The 13,190-nt window shown below is 45.5% G+C and overlaps 1 protein-coding gene across 1 annotated transcript; it reads right to left on the reverse strand.

Annotated features, from left to right (window-relative positions):
* Positions 1–388: 388 nt before the first annotated feature.
* Positions 389–10,121, reverse strand: tagapb (T cell activation RhoGTPase activating protein b). The gene is made up of 10 exons (XM_083642620.1): positions 10,011–10,121; positions 9,241–9,325; positions 9,078–9,131; positions 8,463–8,532; positions 7,974–8,122; positions 7,707–7,868; positions 7,333–7,442; positions 2,211–2,397; positions 1,911–2,001; positions 389–1,700 (listed from the first exon to the last, which is right to left on the reverse strand). The coding sequence occupies exons 2-10, from the start codon at positions 9,265–9,267 to the stop codon at positions 610–612; spliced, it is 1,941 nt and encodes a 646-aa protein (XP_083498746.1). The 5' UTR covers positions 9,268–9,325; positions 10,011–10,121; the 3' UTR covers positions 389–609.
* Positions 10,122–13,190: the final 3,069 nt, after the last annotated feature.

The raw sequence follows: 13,190 nt of genomic DNA on the forward strand, positions 1-13,190 counted from the left end.
TAAACTTTTTTTTGCTGATGATACAATAGAGCCAGCTCGTTCTTGTGCGTGTTCGGTGTTTACATAGTAATATCACACAATATTCTGTGGGCCTCGAGAAATCACTGAAAACGCTCTGAAAACTCTGGCACTGGGAGCATCCGTTCTCCAAAAGTGGCTGGCACTGAATGAGTTAACATGAAGCATAGTGAAAAAGGCAAGAGGTAAGTGAAGAGGTAGCTAATACTGTATTATGAAGTCCAGCACTCTGCTACTAACTGAAAATATGCAATATAGCCATGCTAAGTTATTTAACTAGTTAGCTTAGCTGACCTTCCAAGTTCAGTTCAAACTAGCCACTAGCCAAGGTAAGCTAGCAAGGTAAGCAGTAAGTTATTGTCATGAATGAATGAAAATTAAGCTGTTGCCATTTTTTTTTTTTTTTTTTATATAGTTCCTTCTTTGCCATTCAAGTTGGCCAGTTAGCTAAATTGTGCTCCAAAAACTGTGGCTTTGGCTCAGCCCATTTAGTATCAATGCCACCAATTGGATCATTTCTGCCTCCAGAGCAACTCTTAACATTTGTATAACTAAAACTCCAATCTACGAAACATGAAGTTCCAAAGTCAATCAAACGTATGACTCCTTGGCATAAGGATAGTCTTCAAACACCGGCTGGCTGCATCTCCGTGACACCACCTCATGACGGCCTCTGGACACAGACTCAGACATGGCTCTCTGGCGGAAAGGGACAACGCTGGCTCCACCCCCTGTCACTTGAGCGAAACAGTCTGTGTATTGATTGACAGGGCAGGAAGGCGGGGAGTCATAATTCACAGAGGCGGGGCGGGACTTCCTGGCATCTTGTACTGTCATTGAGCGATAATGCGGAGGCAGAGTGGTGCCCTGGACCGCCTGCTCGTACGACGGAGGCCTGCCGGGCAGTCTGCTGTCCACCTGCTGAAACACCTCAATGGCCGACAGGGGGCGCTGCTTGCGCGGAGACTCAGCTGGCAGGTCTGCCTCACTCAGGGAGTCCTCCTGGAGCGTTTCACAAGGAACGGGCTCCCTTTTCTTCAGGCTGCCCCTGAAGGAGAAACCACTCAGGCTCTTGGTCCTCACTGGGCCCTTACAGTCTGCCCTCATGGACTGTGAGCGCCTCTTCCTATCTGAGTCTGTTCTGGCGACGTCCTGCCGGGGCTTTGGGCCCGACGAGGCCTGGAGGTTGGAGAGCGCCCTACGGGGGCAGGTCGGCGACACCAGCGGGGAACTGGTGAAAACGGAGCCCTCCGATTGGTTGGAGGCAGTGCTCTCCAGGGAACAGGAAGAGGAGCATGAGGCACGATTAGCGGCTGGCTGGAGTTTTGGAAAAGAAGGAAGTAAGAAGGAGTCGTTGGAGACGGGCTTTTTCAGAGGCTGCTCGTCAAAGCCGCTCCTCTCCAGGGAGCAGTCGTCATGGCTCCTGGTGAGGCTGCACAGACTCCTCATCTCCGCCAAGGGGAAGATGATGGGCTCGGAGCAGCGACGGTCAAACACGGGCTTCGGCATGGCGTGGAAGGCGGGATCAGAGGGCCACGAGGGGACGGCCGTGGAGGCGCAGAGGATGGAGGGAGACGACCCTCCCCCTCCCTGGGTGGAGCCCACGCACTCCCCTGCATCTCCATCTGCGTCTGGATCGGTGCTGTCGTATGCAGAGTCATGGTGCTGGGAGGACACGGAGTCTGCGGAGAGCGAAACACAATCTCATGTTAATCATTCTCATTGTGCGAGTATTAGGGCTGGGCAATATGGACCAAAGATCATATCTTGGTATTTTTAAGAATGACAATATATTTTCTACTAAGTGTGCAAGATTTCCAGTTCTAAGTCAAAGCCACGATTATCTAATCGCCTAAGAAGGGAAAGGATAACGGAGCAATGTGTCCACGTACCAGAGTTATCTTCATCGGTATCCAGGAGAGTCGGGATATTCTCGCCAAGAATCTCACAATGCTCAATGAGGAACTCCGTTAGCTGTGTCACCTGCACCAAATAAAAGGAGTAGGATAAGTGAAAATGATCCACTGTGAATAATATCAATATTCCAGTTCTTCAAGCCATTGCTGCATATTAGCGTGTGCAGCTGTAACCTATTTCTTATGAAACCTTTTGAGGTTTCTTCATGCAGTGAAACCACAAAGCTTCAAAGAGCCCATAGTGGTGAGAAAGTCATAATAACTAAGTTTTCTGACCTTGTCCATCTTATCGCGCTGCTCAGCCAAGGGGGTGTCGCCCAGCTGCAGCAGCGTGGGCGCGATGCACACTGCCAGGTTGTGGGCGTTCATCTTGTTGACGTCGGCGCTCTCAAGGATATGGTGGAGCACGCTCAGTAGGTGCTGCAGGAGGAGTCTGTTGGGCCCTGGGAGTGTGTCTACCACCCTGACCGAAGGCGGAAGTAAGGGTAAGGGTAGAACAAAAAAGAAGAGGAAGAAGACATAATGTTAGATAATTTGCCGCTCTTTTATTTCTCAAAGCTTCTCTTTTTTAGACAGGAAACAGGCAAATAAGGAGAAGTGGTCTATGTGGAGCACCCAGATGTTAGTCCATGGGCCAAGGCAAAAATCGGTACCACCTGAGGTGACCGCACGATTTTGTTATTTTTGTCTTCCTACATGTCTCTAGTTTATATTTTGGTATGATAACCCTGCTGATTTGGTAGCTTAAGGATAGTTATCACTCTGTAAACAAACCTACCCCCATATAAATGACAAAACCCTGATTTCTGTGTATTAGTCCAGATGATATGTGAAAATGATGTTCCCTTTTTCGTAAAAGCATGAAACTTGGTACGCTTATAGTTTGGGGCCCTGTACAGTTTCAGAAATTGAGCCATCGCAAAAATGCCTTGTGGCGGCCATTTTAATTCTGCCATAAGCAAATTATGTAGTTTGCATCATATCTCCTGAACCACACATGCTAACACTGAAAAGGAGATGTCTATCCCAATGTTTTCATGGTCAAGGATTACAATGATACCATATAGAACATCATAAACTGTTAAAGTTACTAATCAATGGTGAATTTGATGACGTTGTGAGAAGGAAATGACAGTATCTGATAACCGATGCTATAACTTCAAAGCCATGACCATTCTCTGGCTAAGATGTTTTGATGAGTGATTTGACTTATATAGACCTTTTGTTAAAATAGCGCCCAGGTCCCTCCTAAGGATCCTGGGATTTTCCTTGCCAGATGGCCAAATCCAAGATGGCCACTGGCGCCATGTTAAAAAATTGACTTTTGACCCAGAGCACATAGAATAATGTATGAAGACACTTTTCGGTGTAAGTCAACCACGAGGAATCCGATTCTGACATCAGTTTGACATTATGGCATAGTTTTGACCCAGAATTCCAAGATGGCTGCCATCCAGTATTGTGTAAATGTAACTTTTGAATGGGAAGGTATACTGTGCGTTTGGGGTTTACCACAAGGAAGGAGATTAACAATGGTGGATGTTTTGGGAGTAATTTCAGAATTATGTTCACTGAAAATATGTTAATGTCAACACCCATTTTACCTTGGTACTGCTGTACCAACTACCCCCAGGATTTCTTGCATTAAAATATTTAATGAATGTATGACAAGATAACTAAAATAAGCTCTTTTTATTAGCTGTAGCTATAGATTCTGAATCATCAGATTCTGCTCATCATCTTTAGCCAAGTATGCTGTGTCATACCGGTCGATCACACAGATATGTCAACATCACCATGGCGGACAAGGATGATGGATGACACCTTGTGGACATAGTCCGACCACTTGTATGGGGTGCCACCTTGTGTCTGCCAATCCAATTGCTGATGGAGTTGCCATCATCTCGATCATGCCCATGTCAACGAGAGTGATGTAGGGTTCTTGCAGCCCTACAGATTGGAGATAGAGCTTCTTCTAGATGCGCTTGCTCTTCTGCGTCTTCCTGTATGTGATGTTGGAGTTGAATAAGGCCACACATTCATCAAAAACACAATGTTCCAGCAACTCGTGGAGGTTTACAAGTTGACCACAACCAGGTCAATCACTGCCTTGGAGCGCTCCACTCCATCTCAGCAGCTCCTACCTTGAGTTCCTTCCCGGGTAGTCTCGCTTGCCAGACTCCCTCCCTACAATGGCAGAGTCTGGCTGCTAATACCTCCACCCTGGTATAGGGGAAAAAGGCTCCGTTCACCTTTACAACTATCCACCAAACGTATCAAGCAGGCCTGCTTTATTGCACAATCCAGATCCAACCGTTTTCAGCATGTAGCAACGAGCTAGCATTGTTGATGTTGTTGTTTCACAGTGGCACAGGCATTTGAGATAGACAGATTCGACACGGAGGGAGTGGAAACGAAATCCATAAATGGTCGCCACCAGTCAGTCAGAGCGGGTTGGAGCATGCATGCAGGGAGGAGGGTGGAAGATGATTGTGATGCTGCAGACGCGAAGTGCCGCTGTGTGTAAATTCAGCTCGAGCAGGACCCTGGCCATTCACACCAGACGCACTGCTTTGCTCCGCGCCGGTGACCACTTGTACTGACTTCCTATCTGGCTTCACACAATCACTCGCGGGTCTCACACAAAAATAGATCAGACGCCGAAACAATCTCTGCATGGGGCGAGCCGGCCTCATCACGGCTGGTCTGACGGAACGGTCTAATGTGCTAACAAGTGCACCAAAATGGAACTGGCTGCGCTTCCAGATGCTTCGTCACTTCAGCGTCTGGTGTTTTTGCTCCTTTTCGCATCCACTCATTGCAGACTTAAAATCAGCCCATGCTGCAGGAGAGGAGAAGTTGACCAGATTCTTGCAAGTCCCGGGGGCCCTATCTTCGCAAAAGCGGTACGCCGCGCGCAATGCAAATTGGGGGCGTGCACAAGCGCATGCCTGTTATAATTTTACTGGACATAGGCGTGCCACAATCAGCCGTTTCTGCTCAGAATACGGGGCAGCACCTCTTACACGCTAAAAAAAAGCACCTCTTACGCGCTAAATACTCTGCTGCGCTTGAGCGCACCATAATCTCTATGCTGTGCAGCGCAGCGCAGAGTAAAATTCCTTTTGGATATGTCATTACACACGGCCGTGCCCACGCCAGGACATCAAATTCTGCTGCTAAAATTGGATATTAGCAGATAATTCAGTGAGGCAATGCAATCAACTATAACTCACTGAGAAACTTTTATCACATCGCAAAGAGGGAAATTAATTGAGAAAACTTGTTGGACAATGGACATAGGCTATTCACCTTCACCTTTCCCATAGTCTCGCTGGCCAGCCTCCCCCCTCCCACGCAGGTCTCCATAGTGGGATTGCGATGGGCGGCGCTTAGCGGCAGTGCCCTTGGAAAATAGTTTCCAACAATCCAACTTGCCCTTTTCAGCGTGTAGCAATGAGCTAGCGTGTAGGTTTCTGCCGTTAGCTTGCTAGCTAGTTAGCGTTGTTGTTTTCACTGAGGCGGCAGGGCACTATTTACAGCGACACACAGGGAGGAGGGAGCGGAAGCTGCTCTGATTGACATGGTCGGAGCCAATGACAGAGTTTGTAATAAGCCGGGAGCAGACATCCGGCACCCACTGAAACAGTCGCTCCAATGGGGAGCAGCTGTAGAGCAGGGGAGGGCTTATCCCAGTTGCCTGTTTCCGTGGCGCCAGACTCCTCTCCCGGTAGGGAGGGGAGGCTGGCCGTGGCCAGCGAGACTAACATAATTATGAAATTACCCTCAAAACACAATAATTGTCATTACTAAACCATGTTTGGTCGGCATGGATTTGCAATTAAAATAGCTATAATTCACCATTGTTAATCTCCGTCCTTACTCTAAAAATGGTAAACCCCAAACACCACATACGTATATGTTGCCATTCAAAAGTTAAGTTTTCACGCTACTGGATGGCAGCCATCTTGGAATTGTGGGTCAACATTATGACAGAATGTTATGTCAGAATCAGATTCTTTGTGGTTGACTTACACCGAAAAGTGTCTTCATACATTATTCTAGGTGCTCTGGTTCAAAAGTAAATTTTTCAAGATTGTACCAGTGGCCATCTTGGATTTGGCCATCTGGCAGAAAGTCGGAGGATGTTTGGGAGGGGCCTGGGGGCTATTTTAACAAAAAGGCCCATAGAAGTCAAATTACTCATCAAAAAATCTTAGCCAGAGAGTGGTCATGGAATTGAGGTTATAGCATCAGTTATCAGAAACTGTGATTTCCTTCTCACGTCATTAAATTCACCATTGCTTAGTTACTTTAACAGTTTATGATGTTCTATATGGTATCATTGTAATCCTTGACCATGAAAACATAGGGATAGACATCACCTTTTCTGTGTTATCATGTGTGGTTCAGGAGATATGATGCAAACTACATAATTCACTTATGGCGGAATTAAAATGGCCACCGCGAGGCATTTTTGTGATGGCTTAATTTCTGAAGATTTACGGGGCCCCAAACTATATGTGTACCAAGTTTCATGCTTTTATGAAAAAGTGAACATGATTTTCACATATCATCTGGACTAATACACATAAATCAGGGGTTTGTCATTTATATGGGAGAAGGTTTTTTACAGAGTGATAACTATCAATAAGCTACCAGATTGGCACGGTTATCATACCAAAATATAAACTAGAGACATGTAGGAAGACAAAAATACAAAAATTGCGCGGTCCCCTTAGGTGGTACCGATTTCACCATTGGCCCATGGACTAATTGCATTGTATCCTTCTCAAAACACCACTGAATTCACCAAAACACCACTTAATTCACCATTAACTATTCATGTGAACAGTTTATGATGTTGTATAGGGTGTCATTGTAATCCCTGACCATGAAAACATAGGGGTAGACATCACATTTTCTGCGTTATCATGTGTGGTTCAGGAGATATGATGAAATCAGGGTTTTGTCAGTTTTTGGGGGTAGGTTTGTTTACAGAGTGATAACTATCCTTAAGCTACCAAATCGGAAGGGTTATCATACCAAAATATAAACTAGAGACATGTAGGAAGACAAAAATAACAAAATCGTGCGGTCACCTCAGGTGGTACCGATATGTCAAAATTTGAGCCTTGGCCCATGGACTATGTAGGGCAGTGGGACTTCTTCTTTTCATCCTCTTACAAAACTCCATTCAGCACGTAAACACAGATGGATTTCCTTTTCTGAATGTCAATGTCATTTGAATAACAGCTTTACGATACCTCAGGGCAATTAAGTACTGTCTGAGGGTACCTCAGGGCAATTAAGTACTGCCTGAGGGTACCTCAGGGCAATTAAGTACTGCCTCATAAATGTCACTGTCTGGACACATTAGCATCATTTGTTGGCTTACCTCTTGATTTCCGAAGCTCTCTGCTGGGCATCTTCACAGTCCAGAGCCTCTATCCACTTGTCATAAAGTTCAGACACCAGCAAGCTGCCAGGAAGTTCCTTCAGGAAACTCTGCAATGAACAGGAGAGGGACATTGTTGACATACAGTATAAATAATACACGTGATCTGATGTGACACGCCCATTGTGCTATCAAACTAAGGGGAAAACCATCATAGGTACTTCGAAAAGAAGGACCAAGGGTGCGGGGGAGAGCCAGTATGCAAAGTACATGTAATATTGTGAAACCATTGTTATTTGTAGTAGTAACAGTAGTAGTAGTAGTAGTAGTAGTAGTAGTAGTAGTTGAACAGATAGAATAGTAAGGGTATGTACTTTGAGCAGCCCCACAAGCAGAACCACAGGCTGGACCTCCATGACCACCTCCAGGCCACAGTTGAGCTGCTCTCTGAAGGTCTCCCTCATCTTGTTGTTGCAGGTCTTCCGAAACACCCCCTCAGTGGACGGCCCTTTCTTCCAAAGGAGCACCAGCATCTCCTGGGGAGAGGACAAGGGGTGGATCAGACTACAGCAACAAATGCATAGCCTATGCATTTGCACTTCGACACTCAGTAATGAGCTCAAGGCTGCGAGACAACGTACTGTGAGTGGCTTGGGAAGTGAGCCGTCGTCGGGGCATATCTTGCCGAGCGGCTGTCCGAACAGCTGGGTCTTGGTGTTGCCGTCTTTTCGGCCTAACATGGAGCCTCGACTCTTCAACTTCCTCACCAGGTTCCACCTGCTGTTATTTTCTGATGGGAGAAAACATGTTGCATCAAACACCTAATCGTGCATTTTATATTCTAGTTAGATTTTAGACGTTTAGCGGATGCCCTTATCGACTTAGATCAGTGAAATAAGCTTAAATAGAGTCAAAGCCACAGTGTCAAATGGAGACAGAGAGAGATCTCGAAATGGATGCTTCTGTCTTAGCACTTGAGTACGTAGTGATATTTCCTTTGTCTCTTCTTGCGGTTGCCCTCAGCCTACTTGCTGGTATCTCTATCTGCAGTGTTGACACACTAAATGAGGCCCACCCTTACATCAAAACCTGCCGTTGAGCGATGCCGACGGAGGCTTTTTCAAACTCACCAGTAGGCTGCGTCAACCTCTCCTCTTGGTTATGTAACGGCTTCGACGGGGCGGAGACCTTCGCGTCGCCCTGGCAACAAAATAGAGAAAAGGGGAAGTGGCGGTGAGCATGTGAGAGGAACGTGTTGGCAGAGGAAGGGAGGGAGGAGATATCAGACCACACACACCCTCGCCTGTTTCCATGTGAGTGACATGTGAGTGGAATAGAGTCACTGAATCATACACTCCATAATAATAGCATCTAATTTATCAACAACTAAAAGGCACTCTCTTCCAAGCAGCTCCTCTACCTCTACTGCAGTGACTCTCAACCTTTCTCATATCAAGGTCCACATTAAGGCCACGGGACAACAGTGAAATGATCCAAATAGCCATCATTTCTTCTCCATTCTTTGCCCGGGGACCCCCTCTGGAACCCCCTCAAGGACCCCTGGTGGTCCCTGGACTCCACGTTGTGAAACACTCCACTACTACTGTATTGTTTGCAGCTTTAGGCATTTCTGATCAGCGGCTCGACACTGCACATAACTCATCCCGCCAGCTGCAACACGTTTCACTCAAACCTCTTTCATCTCAATGACAAAACAAGAAAGAGAGTAATTTGATTTTACTCACATCGAGCGGGAAATCTAGCAAAGGTTCCATGCCGCCTCCTGTTAGAGTTTTAGTCTAAATCAGAAAAGGAGAGAGAGGAGAGAGAGACATTTACTGACAGCTCTAGCCTATGCTAAACATGTGGCTCTGTATTGTGTGGGGACGTGGACAGCAAGAGACTTACTGTGATGCTGCCACTCAACACCTTCATGAGGACGCCTGGGGGACGACAAGCACAGCCGGCCCTCTCTTTAGCTTCTGTAATATGCCTGTGATCACAATGGAAGACAAGTCTGTTGTTCACAATTTGATCTTTGAGTTGTATCCGTTTTACTTTCTGTAGCCTTATGCAGGATTTTGCACGGCCTGATAGCATGTTACTATGTTACTTGTAGGTTCTTCTTTATGTCACCCCAACAGCAGCTCAATACAACACTTACTGTTATTACGTCAATGAATGAGTAGGAACACTAAATTGATAGAATTCTAGAACATTTAAAGATGTTGACATTATTCTAAATTATCTGCTACTACTATCAATAATAATAACAATAACAACAATAATACAAATAATACAAATAATACAGTAACAGTACCACTACTACTACTACTAATAATAATAATTTGTAAGTGGCTTTCAAAACACCCAAGGACACCATACATGATAAAAGTACGAGCTAAATAAATAAATAAATAAATAAATAAATAAATAAATAAATAAATAAAATAAACAGTGAAAGTACTGGTGATGAATAGGTGATTCTCCTGTCCTGTGTGACTGATGTGATAGATGCATTACTTTGTCCTGTGGCAGCATTGATCTAAATTGCTGTAGGCTACTGTTTGATCTCTTCTACAGTAACATCGATTATGAGGATAAGCCTCTTCATGTAGTTGGGTTAACATCAATCTGTAGAGGATTTATTTGTTCATGTGAATGCCAGTGTTTCCTACCTGTGCAGTGTATCCAGCCAGCGTTCTTTGACCTCAGGCGAGCTAGAGGCAAAATAACAGCATGGTATGAGTTACTAATCCACAGAGAGAGGCAGGCAGGCAGAGAGAGACCGTGGGAGGACTGAGGCGCACGGCACGCCCTCGGCCTCTTTTAACAACTCTGTTGGAAAGTGTAAGTCAGTCATGGGAACAGAAAGCAGCGTCACGGCGGCCCCCGACCAAACTCCTTCCACTTCCTGCTAGAGTCAGACTGCTCTGCTGTGGCCTGCTGTCTGCCGCTGGAAACAGGTGTGACGGAGGCTCGCGTGTCTACGTCTGCATCCGTTCCTCACCTTCACTTTGATAACAATAGTGCAGTGGCTGTTTACTCACTCACTGTGCTGGACCTTTACTACACTAGGGATCTTGCACGCTCGATTCCTAGGCTAGGCCGCTGCGCTCGCCAAGCTGGCCCTGCAGCTCGCATTCGCAGCTCGGCGCGGCCAATGAGACCGGGATCACTGATGATGTCAGATTCATGACATCACTGATGATGTCATCAGTGGGATTTATGACATCACTGATGATGTCACAGTGGGATTTATGACATCACAGTGGGACAATCACAGTGGGACAGAGAAACAAACAAACAGAGAAACAAAAAGACAGAGCCCCAGCTCCCATTCATATACTGATGATGTCACCAGTGATGTCACTTGAACAATTGTGATGTCATCAGTGATGAGTGAGTGTGGATGTGGATGCAGGGAGGCAAGTTCAGAGTACAGTTCCCACTCACTTGCGAAGGACAGACAGTGCTGGCATTATAGTGTACTGTAGATCCAACCTTGCCATGTGCACAAGTCACTGTGTGCGCATGCTGGTACGGCTCCGACAACAAATCATTTCTGCTTTCATTCATACCACAAAAAACCCAATACATGAACAGAGCCAAACAGCCACTTGTGAAAGAAGGAAAAGAATGACATGTCATTCTCAGTCAAAACAACTCAAAGCCCATCGTGCCATTCATTGCAATGACGTGATGAGTCAAAAACAGTTGCACTGTTTTCATTTGACTTATTTGGCGAGAAACGTGGGAGTCTGTGACTAAATCTGACTGCTACAAACAAACTGTTTCTTAACCAGTGCCAGTTACAGTATTGGATCAAACCATTCTGGGAACCCAGTCTATCAGTCTTACAACTAATAATAAGACTGGCACAGATGGCCAATATTTCAGGGTTTGCGGTGTTGAGACCGCAGCCAGTGTTTACAGTCAGAGTGATGCCAGAATGGAGTTGGAGTTGATTAATCAATAGTTTTTGTAGGTGTTTTAATTCCAGATGACATTTTGGCTAATCCATAAACAGATATGAGACGTTGTCAGGATGGAAGCAAAAGTCTTGGCGCATTCGCTTTACACCAGAAACCCCGAAATATCGTCCGTCTGTCCCAGAGTCTTATTAGTCGTCAGATTGGGATCAAACATATTTGATATTCTGTTAGCTGCAGAGAAAAACACGATTTCACTGTCTAGAAAGGGAATAAGGCTGTTTCTTCTGCACTTCATCTTTACTGTAAAGGCCAGTGTTTCTAGTTAATGTCCAATGCTGTTATTCCCCTGACACAAGAGAGGACACGTGATCGATTCGGTGGCCAGATCCACACTTCCTGTTTCACAAGCCGCTGTCTTGTGATGCCACGCAGAGGCTACTTTCCCAGCCACTTCCCTGTTTTGACCCAGGCCAAAGACGAAACCGAAGGTAGCTCTCTGTGGCTCTACCGTGGACACCACTGGCTTCATTGATCCAGTATGAGAGAGAACTCACGAGATAAGTGGCGGAACGAGTCTCTATGCACGTCTGTCTGTGTGTGTGTGTGTGTGTGTGTGTGTGTGTGTGTGTGCATGCGCCAACCTAGTTTTGCTATCCATGTGAGAACCAGTTTCACATTTAGATCTTCAAAATTAGATTTAAACATTTAAACATTAAACATTTTTGCAAAGTGAGGACATTTTGGCAGTCGTCACTTCTTCAAGGAGCTGGTTTAGAGCTAGGATTTGGGTTTAGGATGAAGATTAGAATTATGATAGTTAGAATTAGGATTAGAGGGTAGGGTTAAGGTATAGGGGAAGAATGGCAGTTGAATTGAAGCTGACCGGAAAGACACCATGCAGAAAGTGAGAGGCCAGGCCAAGACGAGGGTCACCCTGAGGTCAATGTCTCCGTCTTCCTCATCATCATCGAAACTGTAAAGCCACACGTCCTCCAGGCTCACCCTGTGTTTCAGGCGGTAGCTGGCAGTTGACCTGCTCAGACACACACAAAAAACATTTTTGTTTTTTTATAGTGTAAAAAAAAGACAAAAAGTGAATTATTTTCCATATAATAAATGCAAATTGGATTTTTTTTCTTTCTTTGGGTGGGTGGGGGGGATGTCAATGATTGGCAGCAACATTGGTTTTGATCCATAGTGAATAGCTTCTTTGGATGATTTGATCATCCAGCAGGCAAATTCCTGTCCTCAGACCAGAAGAGAGTTTGAGTTATGGACCCCAAGGCAATACTCATCTGAACATCGTATTATCCCTGCTTCAATCAAAAAATCTAACTTGAAATGGATGCATTCCTTCCTAAGTATTTATTTGCAGTGAATTCTGTCTCAGTGATCAATCATATTTTAAACAATCATGTGCATACAGTATCTCTGTCTGTTCGGTTTCAATTTTTGTCCCACTGATGATGTCATAGGTGATGTCATAAGAGCAAAATCATCTTATGACATAGCTGATGATGTCATAGGCACTGATGATGTCATAGTGATGTCATGAATGAAATAGTGATGAATTTGAGATCCGTCTTGCAGGCCTGCTGCACAACCTCAATTTCATACAGTATTTGATCATGTGACCCCTCCTGACGTGAGCAGAGATGTGCTGACCCCTCCTGACGTGAGCAGACGTGAGCAGAGGTCTGCTGGCCCCTCCTGATGTCAGCAGAGGTGTGCTGACCCCTTCTGGTGTGAGCAGGTGTGGGGCAATGGCCCCTTCCCTGCTTCCTATGCGTTATGGATTCCACTGCATTTCTTGGCAAGACCCACCAAGACACCCTACTCCCTACTTGCTTACCCTGATATACTGTATACCCAGAGCCGTGTAGATAGAAGAGTCCCGACATCTCCATTCACTCCAATGGACCA

Source organism: Poromitra crassiceps (genome assembly GCF_964638095.1).
Source record: "Poromitra crassiceps genome assembly, chromosome: 9".
NCBI lineage: Eukaryota > Metazoa > Chordata > Actinopteri > Beryciformes > Melamphaidae > Poromitra > Poromitra crassiceps.